General features: G+C 42.7%; 1 protein-coding gene across 3 annotated transcripts in view; it reads left to right on the forward strand.

Annotated features, from left to right (window-relative positions):
* The window catches only part of ANXA4 (annexin A4), a 75,050-nt gene that overhangs the window by 37,511 nt on the left and 13,409 nt on the right, over positions 1-24,130 (forward strand). For 2 of the 3 annotated variants that reach the window (XM_052647928.1, XM_052647929.1), the window contains exons 3-8: positions 3,686-3,773; positions 9,225-9,319; positions 12,415-12,528; positions 13,625-13,715; positions 15,047-15,126; positions 17,243-17,299. In XM_052647928.1, the coding sequence (XP_052503888.1) occupies positions 3,686-3,773; positions 9,225-9,319; positions 12,415-12,528; positions 13,625-13,715; positions 15,047-15,126; positions 17,243-17,299 (525 nt within the window). The remainder of the gene's footprint in view (positions 1-3,685; positions 3,774-9,224; positions 9,320-12,414; positions 12,529-13,624; positions 13,716-15,046; positions 15,127-17,242; positions 17,300-24,130) is intronic. The other variant, XM_052647930.1, reaches the window with a different exon arrangement.

Consider the following 24,130-nt stretch of genomic DNA (forward strand, 5'->3'; position numbering starts at 1 on the left):
GTCCTAAATGTATTATTGGAGACTTGCTCTCTAGATGTATGTTGTACAACCAACCATTCTAGACTCCATTTGGATGTTTAACGAACATCCCAAACTTAACGTTTTGAAAATAGAATTTCTAAATCCCTCTCCTCACTGCCATCTCAAATCTGGTAGTCTCCAGCTTTCCCCATCTGCATAAATGATACCACTCTTTACTTGGCTGCTTAAGGAAATGATTTAGAGTTTCACTTGCTTCTTTTCTTTCCTCACCTCCCACATCAGTCCATCAGCAGGTTCTGCCTCCTTTCCTCCAAAACATGTGCTGAGTCTGTCTGTGTCCATTTTTGCTATTTCACCCTCGTTTACCATCATATCCCTGGATCTTGGCCCAGATTCTCAACTGGTCTCTGTATCTCCATACAGTAGCCCAAGTGATCTTTTAAATGTGTAAATCAGATCATCTCCTCCATCCCTTTGCTGAAGACCTGCCAGTGGCTCATAACACATTTAGAATAAAATAGAAAATCCTCACCGACTTTTGTGCTCCCCGGGAAGCTCAGATGGTAAAGAATCTGCCTGCAGCGCAGGACACCTGGGTTTAATCCCTGGGTCAGGAAGATCCCCTGGAGAAGGAAACAGCAACCCACTCCAGTATTCTTGTCTGGAAAATCCCATGGACAGAGGAACCTCGTGGGCTACCGTCCATGGGGTCGCAAAGAGTTAGACACAACTGGGCCACTAACACCTTTCACTTCTCACCAGCTTGTGAAGACTCTCATTCGGCCCTCGTCATGTCTCTTATTTTATTATGGAAAAGTGTAAACACATACAAAAGCAGATTGAATAAAAAAAAGAACCCCTTTACACCTATAATTATTATTAACTCATCGTCAAAAATTATTATATAATCATAACTCATATATATTAATAATATTATAGTATTATTACTATTCATTCATGGTCAACCTGTTTCTTCTGTGTCTCCACTTCCCCCAACCTGTAATTTTGAAGCAAATTCCAATCATCTTATCCTCTCATCTGTAAACTCTTTCAATGTGTGTAAGATTCGACTCCTAAAAAAATAAAATATAAGCACAAAGACATTATCACACCTAAAAATGTTAACATTAATTGCTTCAGTTCAGTTCAGTTCAGTCGCTCAGTCATGTCCGACTCTTTGCAACCCCATGAATTGCAGCACGCCAGGCCTCCCTGTCCATCACCAACTCCCGGAGTTCACCCAAACCCACGTCCATCGAGTCAGTGATGCCATCCAGCCATCTCATCCTCTGTCATCCCCTTCTCCTCCTGCCCCCAATCCCTCCCAGCATCTGAGTCTTTTCCAATGAATCAACTCTTCTCATGAGGTGGCCAAAGTACTGGAGTTTCAGCTTTAGCATCCAAAGAATACAGGACCGATCTCCTTTAGAATGGACTGGCTGGATCTCCTTGCAGTCCAAGGGACTCTCAAGAGTCTTCTCCCAACACCACAGTTCAAAAGCATCAATTCTTCGGCGCTCAGCCTTCTTCACAGTCCAACTCTCACATCCATACATGACCACTGGAAAAACCATAGCCTTGACTAGACGGACCTTTGTTGGAAAAGTAACGTATCTGCTTTTGAATATACTATCTAGGTTGGTCATAACTTTCCTTCCAGGGAGTAAGCGTCTTTTAATTTCATGGCTGCAGTCACCATCTGCAGTGATTTTGGAGCCCCCCAAAATAAAGTCTGACACTGTTTCCACTGTTTCCCCATCTATTTCCCATGAAGTGATGGGACCAGATGCCATGATCTTCATTTTCTGAATGTTGAGCTTTAAGCCAACTTTTTCACTCTGCTCTTTCACTTTCATCAAGAGGCTTTTGAGTTCCTCTTCACTTTCTGCCATAAGGGTAGTGTTATCTGCATATCTGAGGTTATTGATATTTCTCCCTGCAATCTTGATTCCAGCTTGTGCTTCTTCCAGTCCAGCATTTCTCATGATGTACTCTGCATAGAAGTTAAATAAGCAAGGTGACATTATACAGCCTTGACGTACTCCTTTTCCTATTTGGAACCAGTCTGCTGTTCCATGTCCAGTTCTAACTGTTGCTTCCTGACCTGCATATAGGTTTCTCAAGAGACAGGTCAGGTGGTCTGTTATTCCCATCTCTTTCAGAATTTTCCACAGTTTGTTGTGATCCACACAGTCAAAGGCTTTGGTATAGTCAATAAAGCAGAGATAGATGTTTTTCTGGAACTCTCTTCCTTTTTCCGTGATCCAGCGGATGTTGGCAATTTGATATCTGGTTCTTCTGCCTTTTCTAAAACCAGGTTGAACATCTGGAAGTTCATAGTTCATGTATTGCTGAAGCCTGGCTTGGAGAATTTTGAGCATTGCTTTACTAGCTTTACTTGTTTAATGGCATCAAATATCAAGTCCATGTTCAGGGATTTCCAGGTGGCTCAGTGGTAAAGAATCCTCCTGCCAGTGCAGGAGACATGGGTTTAATCCCTGGGTCAGGGAAATTCCCTGGAGAAGGAAATGGCAACCCACCCCAGTGTTCTTGCCTGGAAAATCCCACGGACAGAGGAACCTGGTGGGCTACGGTCCATGGTGTCACAAAGAGTCGGACACGACTGAGCCACGGAACAGCAGCAGCAGCGTGCTGTGTTCCGTGTGGTTGTAGTGCTGGAATGCAAGCCTCTGGAGCCAACTGCCCCTCTACATTCATCACCCCACTTTTATGTAAGGTGGTATCTATTTCCCTCCCTTTCTTGGAAAAGGAGCAAAGTGGCCTAAATTTGGTACCCTAAATGCCATTATGAAAGAGGAACAAATTCAAGTAGGCAAATAATATAAAAGCATTCAGCTTACTTTAAAAAAATTGTCCAATTACCTCATAAATGTCATTTTTTTTACTATTTGATTCAGGATTCCAATAAGGTTTACCCATTATGATTATTGAAGTGCATTTTTAATCTCTTTCAAGCTGTATTTCCCCTCCACTTCTCTCTTTTCTAATTCTTCTTGCAATTTTTTAAAGAACCTAGAGCATTCATCAAGTAGTGTTGCTCATAGTCTGGATTGTGCCGATGACAGCCCTGTTGTGTGGGCTAACATTTTCCTCCTTCTCTTCTTTATCACAAATTGGTGTTTGACCCAAGAGGCTTGATTGGATTCAGGTTTGACTTCCCACTTTCTGGGGAGACAAGATTACTTCAAAGGTAATGGTGTCACTTATCTTACCCCTCCCCAGCGTGCCCTCCAACTCGAGTCCCACTGGCCTCTGTTCCACTCCTCCCTCAGAAGCCAGCTCCAGCCTCCAGGCCATTTCCTCAGCTGTTACCTCTGCCTGCAACAGTTTCTCCCGGATCTTTGCATAATCAGCTGCTTCCTGTCACTCAGACCTCAGCCTGAATGCCACTCCTCAGGGCAGCCCCTCACGACCTCTTTCTGTGCTGTAGCCCTTTTCACCTCGGGCTGCCTGGTGGAATATTAATTTATTGGCTTCTTTACTGTCTACCTCTGGCTGAACTTGAACATCAGCCGCAAGGGAACAAGAGCCTCATCTCTCCCAGTCACTGCTGTGTCCCTGCCGCTGGACGAGTGTCTGGCCCCTGGTGGGTGCTCAGCAAACATTTGTTGCACAAGATGACACCATGCTGGTAGGAAGGCACCTCTTGGTCACATCTTTCTGTCTTTCTTTCTGCACTCAGGCAGCCAAGGGAGGCACTGTCAAAGCCAGTTCAGGCTTCAACGCTGCTGAAGATGCCCAGACCCTGAGGAAGGCCATGAAAGGACTTGGTAAGTGTCCCACTGGCGGTGAACATGCCCTGTGTGTCCTACATCCTAGAGTCGCCCAGAGGGTGTTGTGTCCACAAGCAAATGTATGTCTCAGTCTAAGAAAACACAGTGGGGACAAGGTGACTTTTCAAGGCAAACTGGAATGGAGGGCTTTTACTATAGACTTTTAAATGTGATGAACTCATTCTGGACTTCCCCAATTAATTTCATTCCAGCATTGTAAATCTATCAAATTTGAGAAATGTATTTGTCTTCTAGTTAACCCAGGCATGCATGTTGTGCCAGAAGGTTAACAAAGCATTTTGACAAATATTACGTGAATGGGTAGATACAATAATCCCATGATACAATGAGAGCAGCTGGTGCAGTTGTTATTCTTGCCCCATTTTACAGACAGGAAACTGAGACTCAGGGAAGTTATGTAATAAGGTACAGAGTAAGTGGAGCTGAACCCTGAGTCACACTCAAAGAGCCCTTCTTGAGCTGGGGCCTGCCAACTCTAAGTCCACATTCTTTCCCTTGAGTCAGGCCCCTGTTCTTTGCTCCTGTGACAGGTGTGTCTGGGACAGTACCCCCGGGCAGTGTGTAGGACTTTATATGACAAGATTGTGTGTATGTGACCAGAAGGGCTTGTCTTCCAGTGCACCAACCTCTGGGAGCTCCCCAGGGCCAAGGCCTCCCTCCGGATGGACATAGCCATGCCCGGCACTGCAGGTTCCACTGACCTAGACCCTCCCTCCAGACTTGCCTGAGTGGACATTTGTCCAGAGAGGTGCTCTCTGTTTCTTACGTGGTATTTAAAATCTCCTTAAAATTTGAATAAAGACATTTGACCATGAGGCGTTATTTCCCAGTTTTTCTATCCACAAAGAATTCATCTTGCTCAGCACCAATATTACTAGCAGCAACAATAACCATTATTAAGGTCTACTATGTGTCAGGCACAATGTGTTATATAGGTTATGTTTTAATTCTGACAGCAGCTTGTTTTACTAATGAGAAAGTTGAGGTTTAGTGAGATCCACTAACTTGCCCAAGGTCTCTGGGGCAGAATGTGTTTGTTAAAGTCAGGATTCTAGGCAAGTCCAGGCATTCTGACTCTGAAACTGGAGCTTAAGCTGCTGTACTATCCTGCTGCCTACCTCTGAATAGGACGTTGCCTTGTATCTATCTTCTAATTTTCCCTTTTTCATAAATAAAATGGAAAAAGTACTTGGCCTACTCATTTTTCAGGTGTATCCTAATTCTTCGGTGGATAGCAAGAGCACTGTAATTTGGAGCATAGACCACATGGCATTCGGAATTCTCAGAGTCAGGGGGCATTCGATACCACCAACCGTTTTCAGTGCCTGCTGTGTGGGCCAATGCGAGAAAGACAGTCAGAGGAGACAAGGACCATAAACCTAATCCTGTGGTCCAATCATCCAGGGATGCTAGGCGGCAAAGGCATTCGTGGAAATGCGATCAGTTAGTAATATGATAGGGACGGAGGGGCATAAGATCCCATTAGGAGTCAGAGAGATCACATTTCATTTAGGGGCATCAGGCAAAACTTCTTGGAGGATATGGAAATTGAGATGGGCCTTGGGAGATGAGTTTATTTGATAAACAGATAAGAGAGAATGTGCTTCAGGTGAATGGAGCTGCATGAGCAAAGCATGGGATGAAAGTGAGCGTCTTCCTGTTTTGCATTTTAGCTGAGGCCTCAGGGAGTCAAGATAAATACACGGTTTGCGGCAGGAGTGTACTGGCAAAGTAGGTGTTGGCTGATTAGGAGACTTCTGGGAAGGCAGGAGCCATAGAGGGGTCCTAGGGTACTGCTGACTTGGAGGCTGACCCAGAGGCATAGTCCAGCAAACAACAAATGCCAGAATCAGGATGCTAGATGGAGGGGGCTAGGGAGACAATAACCCATAGGTTGGTATGGTAAGAAGGTTAGGAGAACAGAGTACAGTATAGTCAGATCAAGTATAGGAATTCAAGAGCAAAGTCTCTGGATTTGGCTGCCTATATCCTTTTATGTGGGGTCTGCCCTGGTGGCTCAGAGGTTAAAGCATCTGCCTGCAATGCGGGAGACCTGGGTTATGTGGATATTTACAGTAGTGAATGGGGTGCTATTGAGGGTCCCAGAGGCCAGACTCCAGTGTTGGTACTAAATCCAACAGATGGTGGGGAACCATCATGTATCCTAAGCAGAGGACACTGTGAGAGTTTGTCCTTTTAGGAAAATGAATCTGGCAGGACTCTGGAAAGACCAATTAGGAGGTAAGACTACTAGTGGTAAACTTTATAGTTATCTAAGAAGAAATCCTGAACTGGAGTGGTTGTGGTAGGAATTAAAAAGAGGGGACAAATGCAAAAAGGATTTTAGAGCTAGATTTTGCATATTCAAGAACTCTGAATGTGAAGGAAGAGAGCAGTTTAAATATTCAAAGCTATTTTGAGGATTCACGTCTAACAGACCAGAAGAAGGGTGATGCCTTTCACAGAAATGGAGTAAAAAAGCAAAAGGGTGATGAACTTTCTCCCCTCAGCTGAAAGAGAGTTCTGGAAAAAGGATGGTTGTATCTATTCAGTTCAGTTCAGTTCAGTTGCTCAGTCATGACTGACTCTTTGCAACCCCATGGACTGTAGCACACCAGGCTTCCCTGTCCATCACCAACTCCCGGAGCTTACTCAAACTCATGTCCATCAAGTCAGTGATGCCATCCAACCATCTCATCCTCTGTTGTCCCCTTCTCCTCCGCCTTCAATCTTTCCCAGCATCAGGGTCTTTTCCAATGAATCAGTTCTTTGTATCAGGTGGCCCAAAGTATTGGAGTTTCAGCTTCAGCATCAGTCCTTCCAGTGAATATTCAGGACTGATTTCCTTTAGGATTGACTGGTTTGCTCTCCTTGCAGACTCTCAAGAGTCTTCTCCAACACCATAGTTCAAAAGCATCAATTCTTCGGTGCTCAGGTTTCTTTATAGTCCAACTCTCACATCCATACATGACTACTGGAAAAACCATAGCTTTGACTAGATGGACCTTTGTTGGCAAAGTAATGTCTCTGCTTTTTAATATGCTGCCTAGGTTGATCATAACTTTTCTTTCAAGGAATAAGCGTCTTTTAATTTCATGGCTACAATCACCATCTGCAGTGATTTTAGAACCCCCCAAAATAAAGTCTGTCATGTTTCCATTGTTTCCTCATTTGCCATGAAGTGATGGGACCAGATGCCATGATCTTAGTTTTCTGAATGTTGAGTTTTAAACCAACTTTTTCATTCTCCTCTTTCACTTTCATCAAGAGGCTCTTAAGTTCTTCTTCACTTTCTGCCATAAGGGTGGTATCATCTGCATATCTGAGGTTGTATCTATTATCCTCTTTAAAAAAAAAAAAAAAAGAACAGAGAGTAGATTCCTAAGGTATGTAAACTTAAAATTCTATAGCTTCCTCTCTACACCTCACATTTTTGTAGGTCTGTAATTTTGCAAAGAATGTATGTATTTTTCATTTCTCCCTGAAATATTTAAATAGACTCTCCTCTGTAGCTCATCACAACTCCCCATATAGTATAAACAATAAAAAAAATTGAACACTCACCCAACATATATGAACATCCAGGTGTGACTAAGATGAGGGGCCAATTTGAAGGATCAGAATACAGTCTCTCTGTAAAAGCTGCTGCAAAAAAACAGACAAAGTTTATGACATTTTAAATTTGAATTCATAGTGAAAAAGTTTGGTAGAATAATGCATCATGGGAATTCATGGGCGGTTATAAAAGTTTCTCATCAATAAAGAAGATGTGGTACATATATACGATGGAATATTGCTCAGCCACAAAATGAACAAAGTAATGCCATTTGCAGCAACATGGATGCAACTGGAAATTAACTAAGACAGAAAGAGAAAGACAAGTAACATATCAGTTATATATGGAATCTAAAATAAGGCACAAATGAACCTATCTACAAAACATACTTGAAGACATAGAGAACAGACTTGTGGTTGCCAAGGAGGAGGCAGGGATAGATGGATTGGGAGTTTGGGGTTGGTAGATGCAAAAAAGTATTGCAATTTAGAATGGATAAACAAAAAGGCCCTAATGTATAACACAGAGAGCTATATTGAATGTCCTGTGATAAACCATAATGGAAAAGAATAATTTTTGAAATGTATATATGTGTAAAAAAAAAAAAAAAAGGAAAATGAGTTGGTTTCTGTAACATTTGCACAGGGCTTCCCAGGTGGCCCAGTGGTAAAGAATTTGCCTGTCAATGCAGGAGGTGCAAGAGACGAGGGTTTGATCCCTCGTCAGGAAGGTTTCTTGGAGGAGGAAATGGCAATCCACTCCAGTATTCTTGCCTGGAGAATTCCATGGACAGAGGAGCCTGACAGGCTACAGTCCATGGGGCCGCAAAGAGCTGAACATGACTGACCAACTGAGCACATACACACACACTGTGACATTTGCAAGAACAAAAAGTTCAAATGACTTCTTTTTTTTTTTTCAGGAAATAAGAGCACAAAATTCTATTTTTATTTATTGTGAACATTTCCAAAAGATAAGAAGTAGTCTACCATGAGAATCACTCAAATGAAAACTTTTAATAAAGTTAAAAAGTTTTCTAATCAGAGATCAGGAAAGAGAGCTTGGAAAAGAAAAACACAATTACCGATCTTAAAAAGGAGTAGATACTATCAGCCGCCAATTCAAACCCTATGAAGTGCCAAATGGTGAATTTTGAAAATGAATTTGAACTGTTTCAAAACTCAGAGGAGATAATAAAGAGATAAAAGTGAGGAGTGAAAGGTAAGAACATGGATGATAAATATGGGTGATCCAAAGACTCAGAGAAAAATTCCAGAGAAGGGGAAACGCGTGATCCTGGTCAACACGTACTGACTATTTAGCAAGCACTAGGCATTGTGCTAAGTAATGCACTGATTTGTTTTATTTAACACTTGCAGCAGCCCTGGTAGGAAAGTGCTGTGATCATGCACGTTTATAGATGAGGAAACTAATGCTCAGAGACCTTAACCCTTTTGTCTAGTGGAAAATCACTAGTGGGGCTTCCCTGCTGCCTCAGTGGTTAAGAATCCACCTGCCAGTGCAGGAGATGCAAGAGACAAGAGATTGATCCCTGGGTCAGAAAGATCCCCTGGAGGAGGAAATGGCAACCCACTCCAGTATTCTTGCCTTGAAAATTCCATGGACAGAGTAGCCTGGCGGGCTACAGTCCAGAAGGTCGTGAAAGAGGTGGACCTGACTTTGCAACTAAACAACATCATATAACTAAATCTAGAGTCTGTTTCCCTTCAAAACAGACAAACACTCCGAATAAGAACTTCTTTTCTTAGAAAGCTCTCTGTGTGTGTTAGGGTTATGCCAGTGTCCACAGAGGAACCCACTTTCTCATTCCTCGCTCAAACCGCACTCGCTCCCTGTCTCCTCTCCACCAGGCACAGATGAAGATGCCATCATCAACGTCCTGGCCTATCGCAGCACGGCCCAGCGCCAGGAAATCCGGACAGCCTACAAGACCACCATCGGCAGGGTAGGCCTGTGCTGTCCGCCTTGACAAGGGATCTGTCAGGCAACAGGAAAGCAGGGACCCCTTCCTACTTGGTTCCTGAAGTAGTGGCCCTTTGTTTTGGTTTTTTTTTTAAATAATTCTATATTTTCACTTTTGCCTGTGCTGGATCATCATTGCTGGGTGTGTGTTTCTCCAGTTGCAGCAAGGAGGGCTTCTCTCTAGCTGTGCTTCTCACTGCAGTGGCTTTTCCTGTTTTGGAGCACAGGCTCCAAAACACCCAGGCTTCAGAAGTTATGGTTCTGGGGCTCTAAATCACAGGCTCAGTAGTTGTGGCACATGGGCTTAGTTGCTGCTCAGTGTGTGGGATCTTCCTGGACCAGGGATAGAAACCGTGTCTCCTGCACTGGCAGGCAGATTCTATACCACCAAGCCACCAGGGAAGCCCAGCCATCTGTTTTTAAAAGATGGATCTTTTGCCTTGTTTAAAGATATTCTTGAAAACAAACAAACAGCTTCAACACGTCCTAGAGTTCCTCCACTGTCCATAGCCAGAAGTGATTTCACGCAGCTCTTGATTCATAACGCTCAAGGCTAAGTTTAGTTTCTTCCCACAGAATTTCTTGCAGGGACTTAGTTGTGGAATGGACTCACTGCCCCGACCCCGCTCTGAAGCACCAGGCAGGGCTCTGCTTCCCATGTTCCTCCTCTCAATCTGGTGGCTTCCTTTGGCCACTTGTGAACGAAGATACTCCAAACCGATTAAAATATTAAATCCAGTTTGTTCTAAATAGGCTCTCATAGGATTTAGGGTCTATTCTGACTCTTCTACGTAAACCCATTTGTGGCATATATTCATTCCTTTGAATGATCCTCAATTGAGGGTCACCCCCTCCAGTTATAAAATGGGGTTCTGTGTGTGTGTATATATATGTGTGTATTTTACTGGCTTGTGCATTCAGAGGTGGTTCACTCACCATGTTTCCCCTTCTGCTTTGAATCCCACACCCCTGGGGAACCCTGTCTCAGTTTCGTTTCCAACAGCTCACTTACCAGAGTCATTCACCTGGTCTTATATCACTGAAAGCCAATCTGTGTGATTAGAGAATCTTTTTATTGAGTAATCGTTATCAGTGAGTGTCTCCAGGTCTCAGAGTGCTGTTAACTACATGATAAGTATTTCTGTTCCTGGATAATTTATAAAAGCTAGTCAGATGAGGCTGCTTCCCAAAGACAGGCATTAAGCTGCTGGGCAGGACAGGCCTGGCTCAGCTCTTCTGGGGGCCATCTACATGCCAACCTTGGCTGGGCACCAGCGGAGAACAAGATTCTACCCATCAGGTTGCTTGGACTATCTTCTGGGCATTTTAAAGTCTTCTCCATCCCCGAACAAATTTAGTGAACATGCATGTGGTGCGTGAGCTAAAGTGTAGCCACGTATTTGGGGTTGATTTATTCAGCTTTAGAACTAAGCTGATCTGACAGCAGTTTGTTAAGGTGAGCAACCTTAACAGATTGACTGAATGCTAATTTATTTGTTCATTCATCTGTTTGATACATGTGGATTAACATAAAAATAGCTACAATAGATTAAAATATAGTGTTTGTGGACTCAAGTTTGAGAATCTGTGATCTGAACTTGAAAGCAAATCACCTCCTTACTAGTTAGTTGATCTTAAACAGGTTCTTAAACTCCCTGACATGTAGGAGGAAATGTGACTAAATGTGTTTAGAATTTGGTCCTTTGTCCAAGTAATTATTACATTTCTTTTTAACAATTGAGCCTTAAGAATTAATCATGAATGATTACAAGGATGCAACTAAATGCCTATTTAGAAGAATAGTAGAAAAATAGAAACAGGGTATTGATTAAAGAAATTGTATTACATCTACATATAGAAATTTATGCAGCTGTTAAAAATATTGTAGGTAAATACTGACTTGGAAATATATTCAGGGTGTGTTCATAAGTGAGCAAACACACTGATCTCGGGACCCCTTTGCTTCTTAAATTATTGAAGACATTTTTGTTTTTGCTGGTTACATTCATTAATATTGACCATATTTGAAATTAACACTGAGGATATTTAAAGACAAGCATTTGTTAATTTATTTTGAAAAACAGTAAAAACTCATTGCATGCTAGCAAAAATAACAATTTCAGGAAAAATAGCTTTATATTTCAAAACAAAAAAAATTGTAGTAAGATGATTAGCGTTGTTTTACGTTTTCAAATCTCTTTCAGTTCAGTTCAGTTCAGTCGCTCAGTCGTGTCCAACTCTTTGCGACCCCATGAATCGCAGCACGCCAGGCCTCCCTGTCCATCACCAACTCCCGGAGTTCACCCAAACTCATGTCCACCAAGTCGGTGATGCCATCCAGCCATCTCATCCTCTGTCGTCCCCTTCTCCTCCTGCCTCCAATCCCTCCCAGCATCAGGGTCTTTTCCAATGAGTCAACCCTTCGCATGAAGTGGCCAAAATATTGGAGTTTCAGCTTCAGCATCAGTCCTTCCAAGGAACACCCAGGACTGATCTTCTTTAGGATGGACTGGTTGGATCTCCTTGCAGTCCAAGGGACTCTCGAGTCTTCTCCAACACCACAGTCCAAAAGCATCAATTCTTTGTTGCTCCGCTTTCTTCACAGTCCAACTCTCACATCCATACATGACCACTGGAAAGACCATAGCCTTGACTAGATGGACCTTTGTTGACAAAGTAATGTCTCTGCTGATGTCTGCATATGTGGACAGACATATGGATTCTCATCTGTGTTTCTGCATTCACCTTGTTGCGATACCTGGTGTTGGTTACAGTAGGAAGAAAACCTGGTCTTGTACAGATAGGTAGTTGGGAAGGGGAGGAGTATTTTCATAGCCTTTTCACGTAACTGTGGATCTGCAGACGCGTTGAGTGGGCTTTGGAAAGCTCCACCGGACAGCTGTGAGGGGATGAGGGTGTAATGTCAGATCCCAACGTCTTAGTGTTCCTATGAGGATGGTTTCGAGGGTGTGAGCCCCCTGAGAGGGTCTTGGAGCCCTCAGCCATCCCTGGACCTCACCGAGGGCGGCTGGTTTCTGTTACTGGAGCAGTTAAGCGGAGCACTTGCTTGTGTCCCAGGACCTGATGGACGACTTGAAGTCGGAACTGAGTGGCAACTTCGAGCAGGTGATCCTGGGGATGATGACACCCACGGTGCTGTACGATGTGCAGGAGCTGCGAAAGGCCATGAAGGTTCATGCTCCTCTCCTCCTGCTCTTGGGGCTGGGGGTGCAAAGGCGGACCACCACCGGGTTTTCTCAAGAAGCTGTGATGGAAGCCTGAGAGTGTGGAGGAGGAGGGTGTAGGGGAAGGATTTTCCTTAAGACAACTTGAAAACAGGACATTACAATCTAGCGACTGTAACTTCAAAGCTGTTTCCCCAAAAGTTAAGAAATTCTTTCTTCCCTGTGGCCCACTGGGGAGTGATTATACTCGTGCTTGTTGTGTTGCTGCTACTGCTGCTAAGTCGCTTCAGTTGTGTCCGACTCTGTGCGACCCCATAGATGGAAGCCCACCAGGCTCCCCCGTCCCTGGGATTCTCCAGGCAAGATCACTGGAGTGGGTTGCCATTTCCTTCTCCAATGCATGAAAGTGAAAAGTGAAAGGGAAGTCGCTCAGTCGTGTCCGACTCTTAGCGACCCCATGGACTGCAGCCTACCAGGCTCCTCCGTCCATGGGATTTTCCAAGCAAGAGTACTGGAGTGGGGCTTGTGTAAGTCCAGACAATTTCTTGCCATATTAGCTCCTGTTTTGAGATATGGAACTTTTGACTGACACCGTGAGGGCCTCTTGGGCTGCTGTAAGCTCAGAACCTGCCAAGAGTTCTCAGCCTCCCAAGATGCTAGAGCCACTGTGCCCTACGCCAGGCTCTGCCGATTTTTAGCGACCAAGTACAAAATTCAATTATGACTGCCCTCCTCCCTCACGTCAATGAATATTCAGGCTCATGGAAGGTTCTGGGCTAGTCACTGGGAAACAGAGACAACAGCCTTTGCCAGAAGATTCTGCCCTTCAAAGGAAAAGTACAGGGGAGACCAAGGCAAGACAGAATCCCCAGAGGGTGGAAACTATTCCTAACCAACACCCAAAAGCAGTCCATGAAATGTTTGTTATGACCAATAAACATGTTGGAATCTGGATAGGAAAGTTAAAAATGAGCAAATCCTATTGCTGGAACTAGCTGAGTTGTCTTTATTCTCTGCAGATTTCTGGTTCTATCCCTCCTGTGTCTGGGATTCAACTTGGTGACCTGACTCATGACACCCTCTCCTCTGGCTTTTACATTTAGGGAGCTGGCACAGATGAGGGCTGCTTGATTGAGATCCTGGCCTCCCGGACGCCCGAGGAGATCCGGCGCATAAACCAGACCTACCAGCTGCGTATGTAGCATCCTCAGGGGCCTTGGTGGAGGCCCTGTCCTCTGAGAAGTAGACTGGAGCGGGAGGTTACCCACTGAAACACTGACCACGAGGGAGCCTCAGCTACAAGCTCCGCTGTCAGGCAGATCCCTGTCGATCCAAATGACTGTTGGCTTTTCGAGACTTCTCAGGGGTACCTGCCTCTCTTCTTAGGCTATCCAGTGAAGTGGTTACTACCCTGAAAGCTGAAAAGCTGTTCTTTAGTATCAAGCAGAGAATCAAAGATGTTTATTCAAATGTGGTGGCACCACTGAATCGTAGCTTTCCAGGGAGTGACCTGGAGGAGCAGTCTCCTCAATTTCTTACCTTCAGACTAGGCTGTAGGTCCCGCAGCCACTTCCAGTGGCAAGACTCCCCTCTTAAAAATCTCCAGAGATGCCTTTAAAAGAGGCATGCCTTCTTGACCTAAGAATATAATAAAAAATGTCCAAAGGTTCAGATCCCATAGTGTCATCTCTATTAGCTTAAAATGTCCAGCAGAGTGGCTATCCATACAACATAATCATCAAAATGTATATCGGAGGATGTTATTAAATTACAATGAGTGGTATGGTATACGAGTAAGGGAAGAAGACAAATCATAAAAAGAGATGCTGTGATCCCATTTCTTAAAGAAACAAAAATAATATGTGATGTGGGGAAGATGAGGAAGGATATTCACCAAAATGTTATCAGTGATTATTTCTGGGTGATTAGATGAGGTTTTGTTCAACGCCTCCCCGCGCCCCGCCCCCGCCACTTCATTTAACTCATTCAGTTTTTCCTAAGTTTTCTGTAATTAATGTACAGTTCAGTAGAAAGAAAACAAAATAGTAAGAGTTTTTTGGTAGGTGTTCAGAGTGGGAGAGTCGAAACCTGGGAGTCTGGTTCTAGCACTGACTGCCTGTGGTCTTCTCCCTGTGGACAGCCCGCTGCTTGTCCCCAAACACAGGTTCAGAAGCTCCGCCCTATTTGCCTTTCCTCATGCTGCTTAACCAGCTCTGTGTCACTGCAAACCACATTCAGGACAGACCCCTAGATAGTAGGAACCACCAAAGAGGGGATCACAGCCCCGCCTTCTCAACCCCCAATGTAAGCAACAAGAGCATCTTGTCTCTGCTCTAATCATCAACTTCTCTTGACCGTTTTACCAAGACTTTAGTTTTTCATCAGCTGTGTATGGGCTGAAGAACCTCACGATGAGCTGCTTCAGTAATCAGGCTGGTCCAGGAGAGGATGGAAAACTCTGGGGTGTGACCTGGTGATGGGCAGAGATCTTCACTCTGATGTCACTAATTTGACTCTCTTCCTAGAATATGGGCGGAGCCTTGAAGATGATATTCGCTCTGACACGTCATTCATGTTCCAGCGCGTGCTGGTATCTCTGTCCGCTGTGAGTCACTCCCACCTTTGATGGGGGCAGGGAGGATGGTTTATTGAGACGTTCACTCTACCGGCTCTTCTAGCCTTTCTCAACCTTTCAACCTCCCAAATGGGAATTTTTCCCTGTGTTTTTCTGAAGCCTCTCTGTTATTTTATATTCTGTCCTTTAGAGACTAGCTAGTCATGCATCCCCATTTTTTTCTCATTTATGCATACAAGTACCTAATATATGCCAGACAATCATTTCTCAGTGCACTGAAAGTTAGGAATGTGGTTAAAAGGCAGTCCTGGGCTTTAAGAATTTATATTGTCAGAAGGGGATCTAGCAGGCCCATGTGTTGCTATAATAAAAGCATGAAAGTATGTGCCAAAAAAGAGGCACAGAGCAGAAGAAAGGTTCAAGGAGAGATTTTGGTTGCAGAAACAAAGAAAAGGCTTCATGGCAGAGGTGCTGGCTGAGAGAGGACTAGGAGGGTTGCTGGAATTTCAAGAGGCACAGGTGTGTGGGGGTACATTCCAGGCAGAAAGAACAGTGAGGACAAGACAAGGAGTCAGGAAACACGGATTGGGTTCAGGGAGCAGTTGGCTGAGCCGCTGGACTAGTAATTCTAGGAGTCAGGTGGGAAAATGAACAGGGGTCCCATGTTGGGGAGTTTGTGCTTTTTTTTCGGAGAGCTGTGGGGAGCCTCTGAAGGTTTTGAAGCGGTCGTGATGTGACTGGAACTTCTTAGAAGAGTAATATTATAGCGGTGTTCCAATGAATTGAACCAGAGGAGGGGAGCCCAGGCAGGAGGTTACCTTGGTATTCTAGATATTGTGAAGAAAGCAGGTCTGGGCCAGTGTGGGGGCAGGGATGCCAGAAAAGAGAGATGGATTTACAAGCATTTCACACAACTTCACAATTTTATCTTTAGGCCTGACCTCCTTCCAGAGTGTGAGACTCTCATTTCTCACTGCCTTTTCCCTGTTTCCTCGTGGATATTCTGCCATCACCTCCGTCTGCTCAGCCCTCCTAAACTATGCTTGAATTCATTTTGCCTCTAAACCAGCTCTTCTTCCTCCCTCATCTTTTTCTATTACTGTTGTTTCTGTTTTTCCAACAACCAAAGCAGAAGCCTGGAAAGCATCTCCAACCCCCACCTTGCTATGTCTCTGATGTTTACTTAATAATGCCAGCCTGCTTTTCTCTTCATTTTGTTTTATTTTTTTATTTTGGCTGTGCTGGGTCTCCTTTGTGGTGTGGGGCTCTTTGTTGTGGCATGCCGTCTTTAGTTGTGGTGTGCGGGCTTCCCTAGGTGTGGCATGGGGCCTAGCGCACACAAGCTCAGTAGTTGTGGCACTTGGGCTTAGTTGCTTCGCAGCATGTGGGATGTTAGTTCTCCAACCAGGGATCGAACCTAAATCCCCTGCTTTGGAATGCAGATTCTTAACCACTGGACCACCAGGGAAGTCCCAACCAGCCTGCTTTTCTTACTTCCTACCCACGTTTTCTTTTCCTCCCAGATTTACCACTGCAGAGCCATGCCTAGATTGTAGCATATTGGAATAGCCTAGCGATAAAATAGTGTAACAAATCAGAGAAAAGTAGCCCATTTTGCCACACTTTGGGATTCCTGTCCCTTCAGTCCTGCCCTCCTGGTGTTGGTGAGGGACAGGGCACTTTTGGGTGCTCCTCAGGCCCCCACTGTTGGCCCCAGGGTCTCTTGATTCTCCTCTTTTCCCAGCTCCTATGTGGCAGAGTTGATCAGCATAAAGTTGCCAGTTAGGGAGACTTAAGTCAGCTGGCTGGGAAGACATGGGAGTGGAGGAAGAGGAGGAAAAAGGGGGGTGTGGTCCTGGAAGGAGCTCTCACCAGGCCGTATTTGTCCTCCTGCTCCTTCAGCTGTCGGAGACACCCACGCAGCATCAGGGAGCCACACCAGGCTCGCCCTCAGTTTGATCAGATCAGAGCCGTGGGAGTAACACAAACACATTTGAGGACATCTGTCCTTTCTCCCTAAGCTGCACTCATGCCCCTTCTGTCTAATTTCTCTGTCCTTGGGTTCCCAGACATTCTGTCTTATCAGAGCACCCAAATCTTCTTGGATCCTCTCTCAATCTCTGTGGTTTGTTTTTCTCATCCTCAGGGAGGCAGGGATGAAAGCAATTATCTGGATGATGCTCTCGTGAGACAGGATGCCCAGGTTAGTAGAACTGCAGCTTCTTTCTTCTCTTTTGCCAGGCCGAGTTGGTGGACATCTTCTTATATTTCAGTGAATATTGGCCAAGCCGGAATTTGTTATGAAAGATTCCCACAGGTGCCTTTAATAGCAGAAGTTTCTTGCAGAGATACCTGGGGCTTGGGGCTGGCTTGGGGCTGGCTTGGGGCTGGCTTGGGGCATCAGTATATAAGCATCCCTGGGTTCCAGATTTTCTAACATTGGAACCATGGTGTGACTACCCCCACAGAATCACAGAGTGTCTTCTGAATCACTAGGAGATAAAGGGACCTGCCTATGCTTTGTTGACCTCACATTTTTACTTCCCCAAAGAGAATATTTAATACAATCTATGTAAAATGGGTAAAACTAATACCAAACCCTAAAAGGCAGTTGCTTCCCTGGTATCCAGCCCACTGATGGCTGCCCTGAAACCAACTAATGGTATTTTTACTGTGACCAGATAACACTAAAAATAATAACTAATAAAACCTAGTAAGGACCTGGTTTTGTCCTTACCAGGGGCCAAACACTGTTCAAAGCTCTTTACATGAAGTATGTCATCAAATCCTTACAATAACCCTATGAACTAAGTATTGCTATTCCCATGTTATGGACAAAGAAATTGAGGCTCAGAGAAGTCAATATCTTGCTCAAGTTCCCATAGATAATAAATGACAGAACCGGGATTTGAACCTACACAATTTGGATCTAGACTTTGTTAACCAGTATATGACCTTAGAGAGAGATTTGTCCCATTCAGGATGAGGGGCAGAGGATGAGATGGTTAGATCACATCACTGACTCAATGGACCTGTTTTTGAGCGAACTCCAGGAGATAGTGGAGAAGAGATGAGCCTGACATGCTACACTTCATGGGGTCTCAAAGAGTCAGACACAATTTGACGACTGAACAACAATGAAGCACTCAGTATTGTATAGGAAAGAACCTTTTGCTTTCACTAAAAGTGAAAGGAGTTTATGAGTCCTAAGAGTTCTGAAGACTCAGGGAGGCCCATCCCATAAGGAGATAGAGGAAATTGCCTTCAATCCAGAAGCTTTGAGGAAGGAGAAGGTATTAAAACTCTCAGATGCTTATGTGAATTTCAGCTACCTCTAGGAGAACATTTGGGGGCATGCTGGAAGGAACTTCCATAGCCCAGGTGAATCCTGAATTTAGTTTTTTAAATTAACTTATTTACTTTAATTGGAGGCTAATTACTTTACAATATTGTAGTGGTTTTTGTCATACATTGACATGAATCAGCCATGGGTGTACATGTGTTCCCCATCCTGAACCCCCCTCCCACCTCCCTCCCCGTTCCATCCCTCAGGGTCATCCCAGTGCACCAGCCCTGAGCACCCTGTCTCATGCATCGAACCTGGACTGGTGATCTGTTTCACATATGATAATGTACATGCTTCAATGCTATTCTCTCAAATCATCCCACCCTCACCTTCTCCCAGAGTCCAAAAGACTATTCTTTACATCTGTGTCTCTTTTGCTGTCTTGCATCTAGGGTCATCATTACCATCTTTCTAAATTCCATATACATGCATTAGTACACTGTATTGGTGTTTTTCTTTCTGACTTACTTCACTCTGTATAATAGGCTCCAGTTTCATCCACCTCATTAGAACTGATTCAAATGAATTCTTTTTAATGGCTGAGTAATATTCCATTGTCTATATGTACCACAGCTTTCTTATCCTGAATCCTGAATTTAAATGAAGAGTTAGTGAACAATTTATTCCTGAAACATTAATATCCACTGTCACTGTTTTTGTGGGCTTGCCAGGTGCTAGGCATTGTGCTAACTACTTTACATTATTTTCCTTATAATAAATCTATGAAGTAGATATTCCTTCTGTTTTATAGACTTGGAGACTGATTCTCAGATTTAAATAACTTGTATAAGATTACATAACTGATGGAATTGGGCCCTTTGACTCTAGGTCTGTAAGAGTTTTTAAAACCATGCCATTCATATTACAAAGCTACAGTAATCAAAAGACTATGGTATTGGCATTAAAACAGACATACAGATCAATGGAATAGAAGAGAAATCTGAGAAATAAACCTACACATGTATGGTCAATTAACTTATGAAAAAGGAGCCAAGAATATACAATGGGCAAAAGATAGTCTCTTCAGTAAATTTTGTTGGGAAAACTGAATAGCCCTAAGCAAAAGAATGAACCAGAACTGACTACCTTACTCCATACACAACAATTCACTCAAAATGAATTAATGACTTCAAAGTAAGACCTGAAACCATAAAGTTCCTAGAAGAAAACATAGGTGATAAGCTGCCTTACATGGGTCTTAGGAATGATTTTTTTAATCTGACGCTGAAAGCTAAAGCAACAAAAGTAAAAATAAACAAGTAGGACTGTATCAAACTAAAAAGCTTCTGCACAGCAAAAGAAACCATCAGCAAAATGAAAAGGCAACCATTCAATGAGAGAAAATATTTGCAAATCAGATATCTGATAAAAAGTTAGTATCTAAAATATAAAAATAACCTGTACAACTTAATAGAAGTAACCAAACAACAGTTTTAAAATGGGCAGAAGATCTGAATAGATATTTTTCCAAAGACATCCAAATGTCCAACAGACACATGAAATGATGCTCAACATCACTAGTCATCAGGGAAGTGCAAGTCAAAACCACAATGAGATATCACCTCATTCCTGTCAGAATGGCTGTCATCAAAAAGATAACAAACAGCAAGTGTTGGCAAGGATGTGAAGAAAAGGCAACCTTTGTTCACTGTTGGTGGGAATGTAAATTGGTGCAGCCACTATGGAAAACAGTATGGAGTTTCCTCAAGCAAAATAAAAATAGAACTACTCCATGATCCAGCAATTTCACTTCTTCTATCTGCCCCTCAAAAATGAGAACACTGACTCAAAAAGACATATATACCACCTTATTCATAGGGGTATTGTTTACAATAGCCAAGAAATAGAAACAGCCTCAGAACCCATCAATAGATGAATGAAAGAAATGATTGTGTATATGTACAGTAGAAGAATGCTCTCTAGCCCTAAAAAGAATGAAATCTTACCATGTGCAAAAATGTGGATCGATCTAGAGAGCTATATGCTACCTGAAATAAGCCAGAAAGAAAAAGACAAATACTATATAATCTCACTTATATGTGGAGTTAAACAAACAACAACCAAGGAAAAATCAAGCTCATAGATACAGAGAACAGACTGGTGGTTGCCAGAGGCAGGGGTAGAGGTGGGCAAGATGGGTGAAGGAGGCCAAAAAGTACAGGCTCTGTTATGAAATAAATAAGTCATGAGGGTGTAATGTACAGCATGGCAACTACAGCTAATAATACTGGGGACTTCCCTGGCGGTCCAGTGGTAAAGACTCTTCTTTCACTGCAGCAGGCACAAGTTTGATCCCTGGTCGGGGAGCTAAGATCCTGCATGCTGCACAGTGCTGCCAAAAGTAAATAAATAAAATTGTGTTAAAAAAAACAATAATGCTATATTGAAAGTTCCAAAGAGAATAGATCTTAAGAGTTCTTATCATAAGAAAAAATACTTTGTAATTATATATGGTACTAGATGGTAACTAGACTCATTGTGGGGGTCATTTCACAATATATACAAATATAAAATTATTATGCTCTACACCTGAAACTAACATAATGTTGTATGTCAATTATACCTAATTTTTAAAAAACACAAAAAAACATGCAGTTCAACAAATATTTGGGAGTTCTTCAAGGAGCATAGTTCTCCTTGGAAAAGTGACCAGGTGAAAAGGTACTTAACAACAAATATGGGCTGGGGGAAGTTGGAAGGACTAGAACTCATTTTTCTGTATCCTCCAAGTCTTACAACAAAACAAGGAATTTAAAACCACTGTCCAAGGTTTCCACTCTTCTTCCAAAATAAAACAGGAGGAAAATCTGGTCAGGCTTTGTTCTTTAACGTACATCAGCAAAGGGACATTTGCAGACTTTGGGTATTATGGAACTGGATTTTGAGGCAAGTAAATGAGTTTGTGATGAAAAGAATTATCAGGACAGGTGAAATTAGGTAGTAATTTATTATCAAAGGTAGAAAATTTTAAATATAGAGAAGCTAAATGTGCAATTTTATCTATTCTTGAGGTGAAAACTGCACTCAAGGAAATAACAGGTAGTGTTCAGATTTCCTACTTGAAAAAGAAATTCATAATGTATTAAAAGCACACTGAAAATGCCCTTCAGAGCTTTTGTTAGAATATGGCACATATTTGATTCCCTTTGAAAAACAAACCAAGAAATACAAAAATAGAGAGAGATCTGCATCAAAACTGGAAACCGTGCCAGATGGGCAGCAAAGGATGTAGGAGTTATTCCTGCCCCAGAAAAGAGGTTAACACACACACACTGCACACACACACACACACACACACACACACACACACACACACTGGCCCCGATGGAAATAGACAGAGTGGCTTCCTGCAAATGGGGAGACTCCTCAGGGAAGACTTGGCTGTGTCTCAGCCGCTTCCACTGGACTTGCAGCAAGTCCTCCTGATTAAAATTCATCCAGATGAAAAGTGAGGAGCTCAAAGAAGAATCCATTGCACTGTGTTCTGTGGAGAAAACCAGGTCTGGATAAACTGTTTTATCATTTCAAGATCAAAGATCATGAACATGCACTAATCTCAACTCAAATACTATGTGGCCCGTGAAGAAACTGGGGCCCAAAGGGAGGCAAACAGGGGCTCACTTTAAGGAAGAGACAGATTTCAGATCGCTCTGGATCCTGACATACATAAGAGAAGGACAGATTTTAATTGACTAAACAAGAGCTTTAAAAAAAAAAAAAGATGCAATGAGAAAGTAATGGAGCTGAAAATGGAGCTACATGAAAACAAGAAGAGATGAAGAGAAGGCTAGATGAGTGGAAGGGAAGTGTTCTTAGAAACAAGGAAAGGAGACTTCCCTGGTGATCCAGTGGTTAAGAATCTGCCTTCCAATACAGACTCGGGTTCAGTCCCTGGTGGGAAACTAAAATCCCTCATGCCCAGGGCAACTAAGCCCGAGCACCGCAACTGTTGGCCTTTGTCCTCTAGAGCCCGTGTGTCACAACTCAGACCTGATGCAGCCAAAAATAAATAAATATTCTAAAAAGAAACAAGGAAAGACACAATTAACATTTATTAGAAGTGGCACTGATCAGAAACAACACTGCACAAAACAGTCATTGTTGTCGAAGGCAATGCTGAAAATACCTGCAATTTTCAGGAAAAAAAAGACAAAACAATCACATAAGATGAGGACTATAGAGGAAAGACAGTGGAGATTAGAATCTCAACAAGAAGGGTATGGACAGACTTGCCCTAATATATAATTAAATGAATAATAAATGTACAAATGAATTAAAGCATGTGGTCCTGGGTAAGATAGGGAGAAGTCAGTGGGATAATTAGAAAGTCTAAGAGCAGAACCAAGCCTATGGGAGAATATACAGGAATATATACAGAATGTATGCATTTCAAGTCAGTGAAGAAAGCACAGGGTACTCAGTGGAGTTGGAAAAATTGGCTGACCACTTGGGAAACAATCAAGTTAGATCCTGACTTTCACCTGACAGCATAATAAATTCCAAATAGATTGAAATTTTTAGCATAAATAAAGTAAGCCATAAAGGTAGTAGAAAAAGTTAAATATTCTTTTTTTAAATCTGGAACTGGGAAGGGATTTTGTATGCATTATCTTTTAAGATAGAAACCATAAAGGAAAAGGATCGGTAGTTTGGCTAAATTTTAAAAAGAAAGAATTGTTTTACCAAATAATACCACAAACAAAATTAAAGATCAAATGATAGAATGGGGAGAAATTTCACACTATGTATAGTAAGCTTAATATGAAAATATATAAGTAAACTACAGTTTCAATACTGTTATTGAAACTTACTCTTATTCATATTTGTTCTGAATAAGAATGCCCCGTTTCTTTAAAAAAAAAAAGACATTGGACGTTAACAGGCAACTCAAAAAAAAGAAAAACAGAAATGGCTAATACACCAAAAAATGACCAACCTCACTAGTTATTTTAAAAAACTAACACAAAAATATACCATTTTCTACCCATAACTAAAACTTTACTCTTTTCAAGTTAGTTTTTCTGGTATTTTACAAAAGTATCATTCCATGACAGATGGAAAGTTCCTTGTTTGCCCACATGTTCTAGTTACAATTGCTGTATAACGAACCACCTCAAACTTGTAATGTCAGAGGTCTTAGCTGGGAAGACTGGAACAGCTAGAGGCGGCTCAGATGGCTGGGAGTAGGAGTCTCCATCACTTGTGTCTGGTGTCTGGGCTATGAACCGGGCTCATCTCAGCCTTCGAAAGGGTCTCCTACCTGTGGCCTTTTCAGGTGGCGTAGGCTTCCCAGAGCATGGCGGCTGCCTTTCAAGAGGGACCACCTAGAAAGCCAGCATTCCATGAGAACCAAAGCTGCCTGACCTTTATGACCTAGCCTCAGAAATCAGTGTCACTGCCGCTGGACTTTATTGGTTGAAACAGTCACAAGCCTGCTGAGAATCAAATTTGAAAAACACTGAATTAGATAAGCCTTTTGTGCCCTCCCAGCTTTAAAATTCCACAGCCCTCTGTATGGGAAAAAGAATCTAGAAAAGAGTGTGTATATGTATAACTGATTCATTTTGCTAAACACCTGAAATTAACATTGTAAATCAACTGTAAAATGATAAAATTCCGTGGTCCTGAGAACTGACTCTTTAATCATGTGGGAGCAGAGAGGGAGGTGAAGAAACAGCTGAGTAGATG

The sequence above is a fragment of the Budorcas taxicolor genome, chromosome 11 (assembly GCF_023091745.1).
Source record: "Budorcas taxicolor isolate Tak-1 chromosome 11, Takin1.1, whole genome shotgun sequence".
In the NCBI taxonomy this organism is placed as follows: Eukaryota; Metazoa; Chordata; class Mammalia; order Artiodactyla; family Bovidae; genus Budorcas; species Budorcas taxicolor.